This window comes from Ahaetulla prasina, chromosome 7 (genome assembly GCF_028640845.1).
Source record: "Ahaetulla prasina isolate Xishuangbanna chromosome 7, ASM2864084v1, whole genome shotgun sequence".
Lineage (NCBI taxonomy): Eukaryota > Metazoa > Chordata > Lepidosauria > Squamata > Colubridae > Ahaetulla > Ahaetulla prasina.
Genome location: NC_080545.1, coordinates 15,421,853 through 15,436,534, shown reverse-complemented (window position 1 = coordinate 15,436,534; position 14,682 = coordinate 15,421,853). Strand labels below are relative to the sequence as shown.

The window sequence follows — 14,682 nt, the reverse complement described above, 5'->3', positions numbered from 1 at the left end:
TCAATTTGCTCAGCTTTTCAATATGGCTGGAAGCCCAACAATAGGACAGAAACAAGAAAAATGTCAGCTCTCAATGCAGTGCCCCCTTTGCATGCACACATGATCCAGACAATATACTCCTGATATATAAGAGTCTATATAAACAAGACTCTTAGATCCTTCAATTAACCCACATTTTTTCTCATACAATTCAGTGGCTGCAATGAGATCAACAAGAGAATACAAGTTAGTCCTCACTTACCAGCAGCAGTTGGGATTGCCGGTAAGTGGCATGGTCATTAAGTGAATCACCATAACACCAAGCCCAAATCACAACTTTAGTTCTGCTAAAGAGATTGTTAATCACAAATCACCCACAGGCATTAAGTGCAGCATCACTTTTCTTATCAGAAGCCAGTTGTGAAGCTTGCAAAGGGTGATCACGCGATTGTGGGATGCTGCAACCATCAGAAATGCGTGGCAGTTGCCAAGAGTCACAATCATGTGACTGCAGGGATGCTGCAACCATCAGAAATGCGTGGCAGTTGCCAAGAGTCACAATCATGTGACTGCAGGGATGCTGCATCAGTCCCATGTTCAAAGGCCGATCGTCAATCAACTTTTCAGTGCCATCCTAATTTTGAATGGTCAATAAGTGGAGCAGTTGTGAAGCTTGCAAAGGGTGATCACGCGATTGTGGGATGCTGCAACCATCAGAAATGCGTGGCAGTTGCCAAGAGTCACAATCATGTGACTGCAGGGATGCTGCAACCATCAGAAATGCGTGGCAGTTGCCAAGAGTCACAATCATGTGACTGCAGGATGCTGCATCAGTCCCATGTTCAAAGGCCGATCGTCAATCAACTTTTCAGTGCCATCCTAATTTTGAATGGTCAATAAGTGGAGCAGTTGTGAAGCTTGCAAAGGGTGATCACGCGATTGTGGGATGCTGCAACCATCAGAAATGCGTGGCAGTTGCCAAGAGTCACAATCATGTGACTGCAGGGATGCTGCATCAGTCCCATGTTCAAAGGCCGATCGTCAATCAACTTTTCAGTGCCATCCTAATTTTGAATGGTCAATAAGTGGAGCAGTTGTGAAGCGAAAACTACATGTTTAATGATCCATTCCATAGTTGGCAAAGAGATTTCCCAATTTCAAGCCACTGACTGATTGATCTATATACATGTATATGCCATCACCTTTTGGGATTCTAAAGCAGGGGTCTTCAACCTTGGTAACTTTAAGCCTGGAGGACTTCAACTCCCAGAATGCCCCAGCTAGCTTTGCTGGCTGGGGCATTCTGGGAGTTGATGTCCACCAGGCTTAAAGTTGCCAAGGTTGCAGACCCCTGTTCTAAAGGACAACATTTAAAAAAGTCTAGAAAGTGCAAAAGACGTGAGAATTAAGGTAAAAATGAGCAAAAAAATGTTTTCAAATAAATAAGTTAGGAAGACATCTGAATTCACCCACTGTCTTGTCTGTCTCTCTCCAAATAGTTTTGTCTCCAGTGTAAATTGTGTTAAGAACAGCTGTTGGATGAAAGTTCTAGTCTGACAATTCCTGTTACATTTAGATGGGCACAAGCCTTAGGAGAAGCTTGCAATCCACCCCTGGGGTGACTTCAATTTTCAAGCTGCTGACATTTGAGAAACTCTATCTAATAATCAATCACTTCAGCACATACCTGTTTTATGAGTAATGTACGATTGCACCACAGCCAGAGTTCCAGACCAGGAGACACTGTCATCTTTCTTTAACACCTACAGGTTTCAGATAATAACAGCTTTCAGCAATTCAAGGACACAGCTAGGACACAATATTTGCAAGTACCTCATCATCTCCTCCCCCCCTCCCGTTTTCTTAATCAAAAGTTGATCATATCAGAAATACCCAACAGTTACACAAAACCGGCTCCAGTGGTTTGCAAAATAAGAATTCATGGGAAATCATATAGGAAAAAAAATGTAAAAACTCCCTTTTCCTCTTTTACGATGGAGAATAGGAAAATATCCTCCGTTTTTATCCATCTAGCAAATATCTTCCTCGAGCCGCTCAAACTGGTTGCCAGCCACTATATATGCTGTGCCTTTATGCAGTACTGCATAAAGACATTGAGCGTGCCTGTGTTGACAATGAAATATTTTGTTATTGTCATAATTTTGCCTTGTCTCAAGAGAAAATTTGCTTCAACAAATCTAGAAATGATAACCTCTCTTCAGATATCCCTGTGAGAAGCAAGAGAGCATAAAAAAATAGTTGGAATTTCTCATGCAAATTTTATTTCCTACACAGGTAGGCCCTGAGCTATGTCATGTGACTGACGCAATTTTACAACCTTTTGTGGCAGGTGTTAAGCGAACAGCACGGTTGTTAGGAGAACCAATGGTTCACTATGGGTGTGATTTTGCCCCAAAATGGAAGCAATGCTGGTTTTTAGCAAAACTGTAATAAAACAAAGTTGTGTGATATTGCAGGATGTTGCAAATGGTGATAAATGCAGTTCAGCTGCTGAATGCCCAGGCTATGCAAATTGATATAATACAGATGTTTTCTTACAGAAGAGCAATCTAGAATTTTTTGGAGGAAGAGATATTATCAGCCTTTCTATCGCACACTACTTTTTTTTAACATGACAATAATTCTAGAGTAAATAAATCCCAAAAATAGGATTTTTAAAAGATTTATTTTGTTAAAGAAAATGTAGGCATCCTTTAGAAACAAATGTTTACACCCATCCGTAGAAAGTGGAATGGTGATTATTTATTTTGCACAATAGTTGACAGAATGAACAAGATATGGAAAATAATTTTGCAAATTATAGCATGCAAAACGTTTTAAATTTTTGTTGGTTCCAAGTGAAAACATCCAGTTTTTGAGACTGACTTTGTTGTTTCAACCTAAGTAGCAGCTGCTTTTTGCATTTTGGAATGGGATTTTCTGATCATATTGGCAGTCTGGTGGCTAAACAGCTCTGTTTTCCACTCCAAATACTCTGTTTCAACTGGAGATATGAAACATTGGTTACTTCTTCCCCAGCTGATTAAAGGTAAATTTTCCCCTCGCACATATGTGCTAGTCATTCCCGACTCTAGGGGGCAGTGCTCATCTCCGTTTCAAAGCCGAAGAGCCAGCGCTGTCCAAAGACGTCTCAGTGGTCATGCGGCTGGCATGACTAAACGCCAAAGGCGCGCGGAACGCTGTTACCTGCCCACCAAAGGTGGTCCCTATTTTTCTACTTGCATTTTTTATGTTCTTTCAAACTGCTAGGTTGGCAGAAGCTGGGACAAGTAACATAACATAACATAACATCAGAGTTGGAAGGGACCTTGGAGGCCTTCTAGTCCAACCCCCTGCCCAGGCAGGAAACCCTACACCATCTCAGTCAGATAGTTATCCAACATTTTCTTAAAAATTTCCAGTGTTGGAGCATTCACAACTTCTGAAGGCAAGTCGTTCCACTTATTAATTGTTCTAACTGTCAGGAAATTTCTCCTTAGTTCTAAGTTGCTTCTTTCTTTGACCAGTTTCCACCCATTGCTTCTTGTTCTACCCTCAGGTGCTTTGGTGAACAGCCTGACTCCCTCTTCTTTGTGGCAGCCCCTAAGATATTGGAACACAGCTATCATGTCTCCCCTAGTCCTTCTTTTTGTTAAACTAGACATACCCAGTTCCTGCAACCGTTCTTCATATGTTTTATCCTCCAGTCCCCTAATCATCTTTGTTGCTCTTCTCTGCACTCTTTCTAGAGTCTCGACATCTTTTTTACATCGTGGCGACCAAAACTGGATGCAATATTCCAAGTGTGGCCTTACCAAGGCATTATAAAGTGGCACTAACACTTCACGTGATCTTGAAGTAATGGGAGCTCACCCCATTACGCGGCACTAAGGATTCGAACCGCTGAACTGCCGAACTTTCGATCAACAAGCTCAGTGGCTAAGACGTCCCCAGCTGATTAGGAATCTTATAAAGGGAACATGGATATTGAGGTCATAATTTACCCTCAAATGAGAAAGAAAGTTTTTGTGGAAAAGATGGCTCTATCATACAAGTCTATTTTATCAAAATTAAATAGAGTTCACCTCTCGGAGATCCTTTGTTTAGTACCTGCATTACCAAGTAGCTCACCTTTTCTTGGCACTTGGGACAGACCCATGCTCCTTTAGGAACGGTCTTCAAGGGAGGATCCAAGCAGCTGAGGTGATAGGCCCTGGAGCATGTTCCACAAGGTTGTAAGTTGGCACCATGCTTGCATGCTGAACAGTATTCCTCATGGCTGACCTCATTCTGAAAGATTGCAAAGGTAAAGTTGAAGCAGTTCCTCAGAAGCAGAAATAGTTGTTGTTTTTTTGGGGGGGGGCGCCTGCATTTTACTAAAGTAGCATCAGCAGACCATCATATTCCCTCAACATTTCACTAGCACGCTTGTTCATTCATGAGGGGTCCTTAGTGCTCTCTGAGCTGGGTTGTTTTCTTGCAGACGTTTCATTACCCAAACTAGGTAACATCATCAGTGCTAATGGTAGCAATAAAGGAAAATATCTGTAACTCGCGGTTGAAATGAAAGGTCTTGGTGCTCCCTTGAGCTTGGTTGTTTGTTTGTTTTTATTTGCATTTATATCCCGCCCTTCTCCGAAGACTCAGGGCGGCTTACACTATGTCAAGCAATAGTCTTCATCCTATTTGTATATTTATATACAAAGTCAACTTATTGCCCCCAACAATCTGGGTCCTCATTTTACCTACCTTATAAAGGATGGAAGGCTACACTTGATCTTAGCCAAAAGGCCGAGAAGCTAAAATCTCAGCGTTTTTAAAAGACAATACGCAGGAAAGATATTTAATTGAATGGAAAAAATGGATTGATTATCTACAAAATAGATATCAGATTAAGAAATATCAGATTGCCTTTGAATAATTAGAAAGTTATTTTATGTAATGGGGAGGGGGTCGGGAGATGAAAAGCTTTGGATGTGGTTACTTGGATTGGAAGGGAAAATTTTATTCTATGTTTGGTTTATGTATAACAATACCTTGTGATTGACCCGGGAAGCCGGGGGGGGGGGGGAGGGGGGAAGGGGGTTTTTTGGGAGGGAGGGGGGGAAAAAGGGGGAAAAATGTTTTTGTTTTTTAAAACTCTTTCAATAAAAAAAAAAAAAGGATGGAAGGCTGAGTCAACCTTGGGCCTGGTGGGGCTTGAACCTGCAGTAATTGCAGGCAGCTGCTGTTAATAACAGACTGTCTTACCAGTCTGAGCCACAGAGGTTGTTTTCTTGCACATGTTTATACTAACACTGATTTAACCTAGTTTGGGTAATGAAAGAAAACAACCCAGCTCAGAGAGCACCAAGGACCCCTCATGTCAATCCTGAGCTACAAATATTCTCTTTTATTAGTACGTATTTATTCGCAAGCTTTCCTCCTAGGATCACATCAAAGGTCACTACTTAATTATCACTATGCCTTGCCACTAAATATGAATGTCCTGAGACAGGTGTTCATCATTCTGAGGTACAGGGAGCGAAAGCCACTACAGGTAGTCCTCAACATACAACATTTAGCAACCGTTCGAAGTTACAACGGCACTGAAAAAAATAACTTATGACCATTTTTCACAGTTACGACCATTGCGGCATCCCCCTGGTCATGTGATCAAAATTCAAACGCTTGGCAACTGGTTTGCATTGATGACCATTGCTGTGTCCCAAGGTCACGTGATGCCCTTTTGCAACCTTTTGACCAGCAAAGTCAATGGAGAAGTTGGATTCGTTTAACAACTGTAGCAGGAAAGTTAGTAAAATGGGGCAAAACTCACTTAACAACAGAAATTTTGGGGGTCAATTGTGGTTGTAAGTCGAGGACTACCTGTACACTGAAGGTTCCCAGTAACATAGCTGCTTTAATGGTTCAAAGAAGTGTGCTTTGTCCATGTCAACATATTCTGCAAATGCCTGTTATCCCTCAGATGCTTTAATTAAGGAAGAAATCTGGTGGTCCTGATTGACAATGCAATGAAAATTGCCAATTTAGTGCACGCACAACAGCTGTGAAAGATGGAAATTACACACTTGGAATTGTGATGAAATTAATCAAAACGTGAATTGCTTCTGTTGCATTGTCCTAATACATGTAGAATACAATATTAATTATCTATCTCAAAACGAGGACTTTAAAGGATTTTTTTTTTCTTTTCTTTTTTAAAGATAATCATCTATCTTTGCTTCTCAGAATGATAAAGGAACTGAAAAACCATTTCAGAATGGAATGTCTGCAGTGTTACAATTTGATTAATTAATTAATTAATTAACTGGATTTTCAAGGCTGCCTGATTCTGAAAAGACACCGGGCAATTGCAGTATTTTAAATACGTAATTTAAAAATACAGTTAAAAACCTGTGTGCCCAAATTAAGCAGGACAAGATGCAAAAGTCTGCAAGCAACATCAAATTATTCAGAGTCTTGTATGTGCATTAAGATAATGGACAGTGTTGATATTTCTTTTTCCTCTAATAGTCATCCAGGGAAAAGTACTGAAGCTTCAAGGCCAACCAAACTGAATTAAACTCCTATTTCATAGATACACTTACAACAAAATATCAGAAGAAAAGTGTAATTGTAAAGCCGGGAATAGCAAATGTCTTCTTATTTATCTTTGCAAGCCACTAAGGGAGCTTTTTGGAGATTGAAGCCTGAAATATAAATGCTGAAAAAATAACCCCAGTATCTCAAAATAATGTGTCAAATTAAATTGCTTTGCTAATCTACTGGCAATGTTAATTACTACTAGGAGAATTAAAAGTCTATTAACTTTTGAATTCATATATTTTGCAGTTCAGGACAAATGTGACTTACTAATTTGGCTTTTGGCTTTTATAGAAAGATAAACATAATGTTTTTATTATAGAAATGATTTCTGAATTTACTGTTTTGTTTTAGATTTAGGCAAATTGTGATTCATACTAAACCATCAGTTACATGGAACATCCAAGTGAGACTGAATAAGCCACCTCTAAACTGAAACGGTAACACAACCCCTCGCAATCCAGCTTAAGACGTTGCCCTTAACCATCTATGCCTGAGTAGTGACTAGATTCCGGCAAATCCAAGAGCTATAACAATGTTTCTCCATTTTGGCAACTTTAAGATACATGAACTTCAACTCCCAGAATTCCCCAGAGGAAGAAGAGGAGAAGTCCCATTGAATGTAGCCCCAGGTCCTGTCCGTTTTATGAAGCTTTTCCCAGCTCATGATGCTCCGAAAAGCCCAGATGGCTCTTGAGTCAATGGAAGGTGTGGATCATGGCAGTAAGGAAAGTATTTTGCAGGACTCACATATAAATTACTCTTTGCAGTGAAACATGCTATGATTGAAACAGTCTGCAGTAATGGAGAAAAACGTACCTTCCAACATGGATCCTCATTGGCTGGCATTGTGAGGAAGGGCAAACACAGGTTAGTAGAGGTGAGGTTAGATTTGCAGTTTAGTGGATGTCAGCTAGTCAACTCAACCTGCATTTTCTTCGATTTACTTTTTTCCATACAGAACAGTGTTTTTATCCAAGTTAGCAGCTTTAAGATGTGTGGACTTCAACTTCCAGAATTCCTCAGTCAGTGTGAAAAAAAGCTGATATACAATCTCAATACATTCCCCATTTTTGTATGATTCTTGTTTTGGAACCATGGCAATTATATTCAGTGACCATCCATAAAAGTAACAGGTATAGGTTGATCAGCTAGGATTATGAAAGACAGCAATAGCACTTAGGACTTATATACCGCTTCACAGTGCTTTTACAGCCCACTCTAAGCAGTTTACAGAGTCAGCCTCTTGCCCCCAGCAATCTGGGTCCTCATTTTATCCACCTCGGAAGGATGGAAGGCTGAGTCAACCTTGAGCCTGTTGGAATTGAACTGCTGGCAGTGGGCAGAATTAGCCTGCAATACTGCATTCTAACCACTATGCCACCAAGCTCAGAGATCAATGTCTTTTCTCAAAAAAAAATAGTAGAAGAAATGAGAAATGTGGCAATATATAAAATAAGATATATAAAATCTCCTGAAATACTACAGGAAAAAGCACCCCATCCTGGAAGCATTTGTCCATGTTAGGCACAAGATTAGTTCCACTTGAATAACACCAAAGTTAAAGTTACACCTTCCAAAAACTGAAGGTAACAAAAAATTGAAGATTTGATGGTAATAAAAACAACAACTGTGCGTTTTATCTGTGATACAGTCTTGAGTACAGAGTTTTGCAACTGCCTCATTTAGCAACAGTTCAAAGTTAGGATAGTGATGGAAAAAAACAAACTTTGTGACCAATTCTCACATTTATGACTTTCACAGGTAAGCAAAGTTAAAGGGAAATTTTAAGTACAGTTGTGGGTTCACTTAGTGGCCACTTTGCTTAATAACCAAGTTGATCATCCCAATTGTGGTCACTAAGCAAGGATTACCTGTGCTAGGGTTCTGTTTTCTTTCTAAATTTCAGGGTTTGCCTTTTTTTCCTCTTACTAAAAAATTTCATAACTTTCTACTAGAAGCAAAAATTACAGTTTCTAGTACAATTGCAATACAGCTAGGTATTACTAATGGTATGATGTCTACAATACAAACATCCTAACAAGAAATTAGTTATTTCTTATTAGTTACCATACTTATTCAAGCAATGTCATTAGAATAAAACAAGAACTACCAGTTTTTCCAAAAACATTTTTAAGATTACTAACGTTTGCTATAATATAATTTTACACATTTAGGGATCAAGTGTCAGACAGCAACGCAGCTTTAGTCCTAAGTAAAATTTCAGCAACAAGCACTTCAAATCTATTTTCTCTCGTTCCAAATCTGTAGTCTCTGCCAGATTTCAATCTCTCTGAAATCTAACGGCACGTGGGTTACAAGCAGAAGAGACTAGAATTGACAAGAACTATTTCATTCATGTGTTTGGAGTGCTGATCTTCCATTCAATAACTTGAAGAGCTTACCTCTTGTGGAGAGGAAAAAAGGGTTGTTCAAATAATTTGATGCGAGGCGTTTCCGCTGAAAAAGAAGAAAAAGTCCACATATTTATATGAACAGCAGCTCTTTCTGAAAAATCCAAGTAGTTTTTTTTTTCCTGAAGAATTTAATCCAAAACTTAATTGGTATAGTACGTTAGTATCAGTGGTGGGTTTCAATTTTTTTTACTACCGGTTCTGTGGGTGAGGCTTGGTGGGCGTGGCTTGGTGGGCATGGCAGGGGAAGGATACTGTAAAATCTCCATCCCCACCCCATTCCAGGGGAAGGTTACTGCAAAATCCCCATTTCCTCCCGATCAGCTGGGACTTGGGAGGTAGAAAAAGGATGGGGGAGGGGCCAATCAGAATTTTTACTACCGGTTCTCCGAACTACTCAAAATTTCCACCACCACTTCTCCAGAACTGGTCAGAACCTGCTGAAACCCACCTCTGTTTAGTATGTGTATGTTTGTGAAAAAAACACGAATGTTTGCAGTGTATTGTATTCTTTTTAGCTTTAGTCAATTAGTTTGAATCAATGTGTGAGCAATATTCCCTTGTTGTAGTTGTGCAGTGACAGTAACTGGGTCAAATTTCTGTTGGGAACGACTCATGGTCCCTCAGGGGATGTGTTCTCCTTGAGATAAGGAGATGCTGTAGGACGGGGTGTCCAACTGGCGGCCTTTGGACCGGATGGGTCGTGTGCAGGCCACACCCACCCTGTGCCACAAAGGGGAAAACATTGCGATACATCATGTGACGGCAACATGAGGTGGCGTGTTTGACACCTGTGCTGTTGGACCTTTAGTTTTGTTTTTTTTTTGTTTACATTTATACCCCGCCCTTCTCCGAAGACTCAGGGCGGCTTACAATGTATAAGGCAATAGTTCAGTTGAGAATATCAATATCCACAGGATGGAAATTGGTGAAGAGACAAAATGGTCCATACATAAAAAGGGGTGGGACCGGTACCATGACATCATGTTTGCCATCTTGCCCATTCTGACACCTTCCCAGAGATACTTTGACAGAAAACGTCTCCAAATTTCATTCCCTCAAGAGTCAGGGTCCCAGATAGCCCATTTGAGGCACTTTGGTTCAAAAACTGTTGCCCTATAGTGGATCGTTTCGCCCAGTTAAAGATCATGACAATGAGAGTTTTAGTAGTATATAGATTCGTGTGTGTGTGTGTGTGTGCATGTGTGTACATGCAGTGGCTGAGTGGCTAAGATGCTGAGCTGGTTTAGGAGGGGTTTGGGGTTGGGTAAAAAGAAAAAGGGACGTGGTGGCTCAGTGGCTAAGAGTCTGAGCTTGTGATCGAAAGGTTGGCCGTTCAGCGGTTCAAATCCCCAATGCCACCTAATGGGGTGAGCTCCCGTTACTTGTCCCAGCTTCTACCAACCTAGCAGTTCGAAAGCACGTTAAAAAGGCAAGTAGAAAAATAGGGACCACCTTTGGTGGGAAGGTAACAGTGTTCTGTGAGCCTTTGGCATTTAATCATGCCAGCCACATGACCATGGAGACATCTTCGGACAGCGCTGGCTCTTCAGCTTTGAAACAGAGATGAGCACCACCCCCTAGAGTCAGGAACGACTAGCACATATGTGCAAGGGGAACCTTTACCTTTTAGATTCCTGTATTATTTTTATCCTAATCAAAAACATTGCTTCCCTTCCAATAAAATGTTGTATTTTTTTTTTTTAAAATATCTTTTTTGTTCTATTAGTTGACAAATTTAGCCTGACTTCAAATTTATTCATGGACTAATTGCTTGTGTTCTAATTGCAGGAACTGAAATGAAATCTGATGAATCTAAAACCACAAATTTACTTTAATTGGTTTCCTGTTTTAGGAATGACCCCGTTGTATAAATCTTTTAAATAATGTGGTCCTTTCATTTCCTTAAAGTGGGTACCATCTAATTTTACCTTCATCATAAAAGGGATGATGAAATAAAAGGGCTAAAAGACAATGGGGATGGAGTTGATAGCTTTTTTAAATGTTGAAATTTTGAAGAAACAGACTTTGAATAGGTTACAGATCTTTATGAATGTTTTTGGAAAAATAAAGTGCCCTCATTTTTGCTACTGGCATACTAAATTCTTTGCTTAACCAAAGTGTTAATTCTTTTAACTTTATCAAGCCAAAATATTGTTAATCGTAGCAAGAGTTAATGTTTTGAATTTCAAGGTCTCCTTCAATAGTGTTTTTATAGAGAACCTTTTAATTTATTCTTGCTTTTTTCTATTTATTTTTTATTTATTTTTTCAAATTTTTGATGCCCATCTTATGGTTCAGAAACTCTTACTAATCATTTCTTGACATTATTTTTCAGATGTATTTACTCAGTGTTTGTTTGGCAGAAATATATAGAACAGAAGAAGTAGAGACACTTCTTTTATCCACTTAATTGAGTAATTAATTAGTGCTTTATGTTCAGTTGAAATAATTTGCCATTTTGCGCAGGTCTCTCTGAATGGGTGTTGGATCACTGACATTAACAGTCTGGTCCAGTAACTTTTTCCAATTATGGAGCAAGAACAGGAAAAAAAGCAATTTCAAATTAAGCAATTGGCTATTAAGAATTGCCTACGAGATCAAATTGTAACTTAAATGGCCACAAAATGCCTGGAATGTCAGTATTTCTTTATCAGTATTGCTCATAAAGAAATAAATCAAAGATACTAACTGAGTAAGTGCTAAACAGCTGACTCTAGTTTTATTTAAAGCCACTTCAGGCAGCCAAAAGCATTTCCTCGTGAGGAGTTTTGTAGGTCTCTTTCCTGGGGGTTAGTGAGGGGGACATTTATATCCCGTTTCTTTCCTTCTTTGCCTTAAATTAGTCAAAAAGATAACAGATAGTGCCAGCTTTATTCTTCTGTTTATTCGTCTGTTTATTAAACACACATAAATTGATGATTCAGTTTGAAAAGAACTGAAGAAGCTTCTTGAATGAAAAGGGAAATGTCTTCAAGGAAAAACAAAGACCAGTTGATTTTTGAAAAAACACTTTTGGGAAACCCAAGGTCATTTGTTTTCTGATGGGTATCTATCTATATGTATGTATGTATGTATGTATGTATGTATGTATGTATGTATGTATGTATGTATCTATCTCTCTCTCTCTCTCTCTCTCTATCTATCTATCTATCCGTATCTGTCTGTCTGTCTGTCTGTCTATCTGGCGCTCTCTCTCTCTCTCTCTCTCTCTCTCTCTCTCTCTCTCAATTGGTATCTATCTATCTATCTATCTATCTATCCTATCCTATCCTATCCTATCCTATCCTATCCTATCCTATCCTAGTTGCAATCTAAATTCTTTTTTCTCAGATAAAGTCATCCTTAATTTAGAAACTAATGATACGATTCAGAAGCCAGTGATAGAATGACACACAAAGCAAAACTTCTTAGCAAAGAAAGTTTAATAAAAAAATCTAACCCTGAAAATTGTCCACAATTTTAGACATAATACATTCAGGGAAAAAGAACAATTCAAAACAACTTTCTTCCCACTTCTTATCACTTTTCCTTTGTGTCAAATTTGCTACTCCTGTACTGAGATAAGTTTCCTGAACTGGAAGTGTTTTCAGTTAAAGAATGCAATAAGGAAATAAGTTTGTTTCCATATTTAAATATCAATATCGATTCTTTCTCCAACGTTGTACCAGACCTGTGAGCAGAGAATATGCAAATGATGCATTTCCAAATCTCTTATTTATTTATTTTTTAAAAATCTCCGTTTCCACCTACCTAAGCAAGCAGGTAAGTATCACCTATCATAAAGGTGATACCTTCACCTCTCATGAAGACCAGCTGATGTTAAACTCAGATCTCGACCAACAGTATAAAACCAAAACATAAACTTGGTGATGTTTGCCAAGCTTTGGGTTCAAAAAACAAATTCGGACCAGTCAGAAATATTGACTGGTCTAGTCCATAAACCAGATTTAAGATTCATTGATTTTTTTTTTGGTCTGGAAAATGCCCAGTCTTGCAGGGAGCTGGATCAGGGAAGGAAAGAGATTCTTCAAAGTTACATTCCTGACTAGGGTCAACATTTTGAGTCAGAAATTACCAGGGAAAATAAAACCTTCTTGAGCATGTCTCTAGTGGGATTAGAGCTCTGGGAGAGGAGGGAATAGTCATCTTGCTCAAACTGTGGTTGGCACCTTTGAAAGGAGACTAAGCTCACATAATTCTTTTACTAATTACTTTCGGAAATTGCTTGTTAACTGCTTTTTAGCAATTAGGAATCTTTGGATTGACAAGTGTGAAAACACAAGGAGGGTTTCCTTCCATCCTTCACGAAAAGAAGCTTTTAAATACAGGTTTAAAGACTTTTTCTTATGGAATAAACATCAAAAGGATGATTAAAACTTAGTGTTTATAAAATTATAACTCGACTAAGGGGTCCAGGTAAATTTGAAATAAGATTTTGGAATTAATCATAAGAATTCTTCCAGTGGTGAAATACAAGGGTTTTTTTTTACTACCAGTTCTGTGGGCGTGGCTTGGTGGGTGTGGTGGGCGTGGCTTGGTGGGCGTGGCAGGGGAAGGATACTCCATTCCCACCCCACTCGAGGGAAAGGATACTGCAAAATCTCCATTTCCATCCCACTCTGGGGCCAGCCAGAGGTGGTATTTGCTGGTTCTCCGAACTACTCAAAATTTCCACTACCGGTTCTCCAAAACCTGTCAGAACCTGCTGAATTTCACCCTGAATTCTTTCCGTGGAAAAATGCTTTCGTTTTGATTTTTAAAAAATGATAGGAACGAACTTTGAAGGTTGGACACTAGAGGGAACTGGCAGAAACTAAAGATTATAGGAGAAGATCACAAACATTGGATTTACTAACATAGAATAGAGCAAAAATGTTTTAACATTCAACAAACTGAAAAATATTTTTTTAACAATGCATCCTGAAATTAATTTTAAGAATGTCTGCCTCTATAGACAGACTGTGCTTAAAAGTTGTTGTGGAAGAGGAACAAGTTTTACAGGACAAAATTGATACTGATCTGAAAGTGGATTTAAAAATGACAAGCTACACGGATGATATAGAAAAAGATGCTAGGCTGGACTTAGAAAAGAAACCAGCTAATATTTTAATAAATAAAAGGGATATATTATATCAAACCAAGAGAATGAACTGAATAATCTTCCTTTGTTGGATTTATAAAAGAGAGTTTTTTAAAAAAAGCTTTGAAGAATTTTGTCAGTAGGAAAAACAGAAAAAAAAGAAAAGAAATCAAGTTTTAGAATATTATTCTATAATATTCTAAACTATTCTATTCTAATAATATTATTTTAAGGCACTAAATATCAATATTGTTATTAACACACAGCTGCCTGCAGTTACAATTACTGCAGGCTCGAGTCCCACCAGGCCCAAGGTTGACTCAGCCTTCCATACTTTATAAGGTAGGTAAAATGAGGACCCAAATTGTTGGGGGGGCAATAAGTTGACTTTGTATATAAATATACAAATAGGATGAGACTATTGCCTTACACAATGTAAGCCGCCCTGAGTCTTCGGAGAAGGGCGGGATATAAATTCAAATTTTAAAAAAATTGTTAAAAGTAAAAGGATTAGGGTTAAAGCTGGTTTATTTGAACAGGTCTAAAATAAATAATGTTGTTCTCTCTAATAACCCTTAATGGACTTTTGCTAATGAGGACTGAAAAGACAAGGCTCTTAAG

General features: G+C 38.7%; 1 protein-coding gene across 1 annotated transcript in view; it reads right to left on the bottom strand.

The window, feature by feature from the left end:
- The window catches only part of PHF21B (PHD finger protein 21B), a 238,811-nt gene that overhangs the window by 4,324 nt on the left and 219,805 nt on the right, over positions 1-14,682 (bottom strand). Inside the window, exons 8-11 of the mRNA XM_058189775.1 lie at positions 8,970-9,024; positions 7,384-7,406; positions 4,111-4,269; positions 1,667-1,742 (exon numbers count right to left, since the gene is read on the bottom strand). Of these exons, the coding sequence (XP_058045758.1) occupies positions 1,667-1,742; positions 4,111-4,269; positions 7,384-7,406; positions 8,970-9,024 (313 nt within the window). The remainder of the gene's footprint in view (positions 1-1,666; positions 1,743-4,110; positions 4,270-7,383; positions 7,407-8,969; positions 9,025-14,682) is intronic.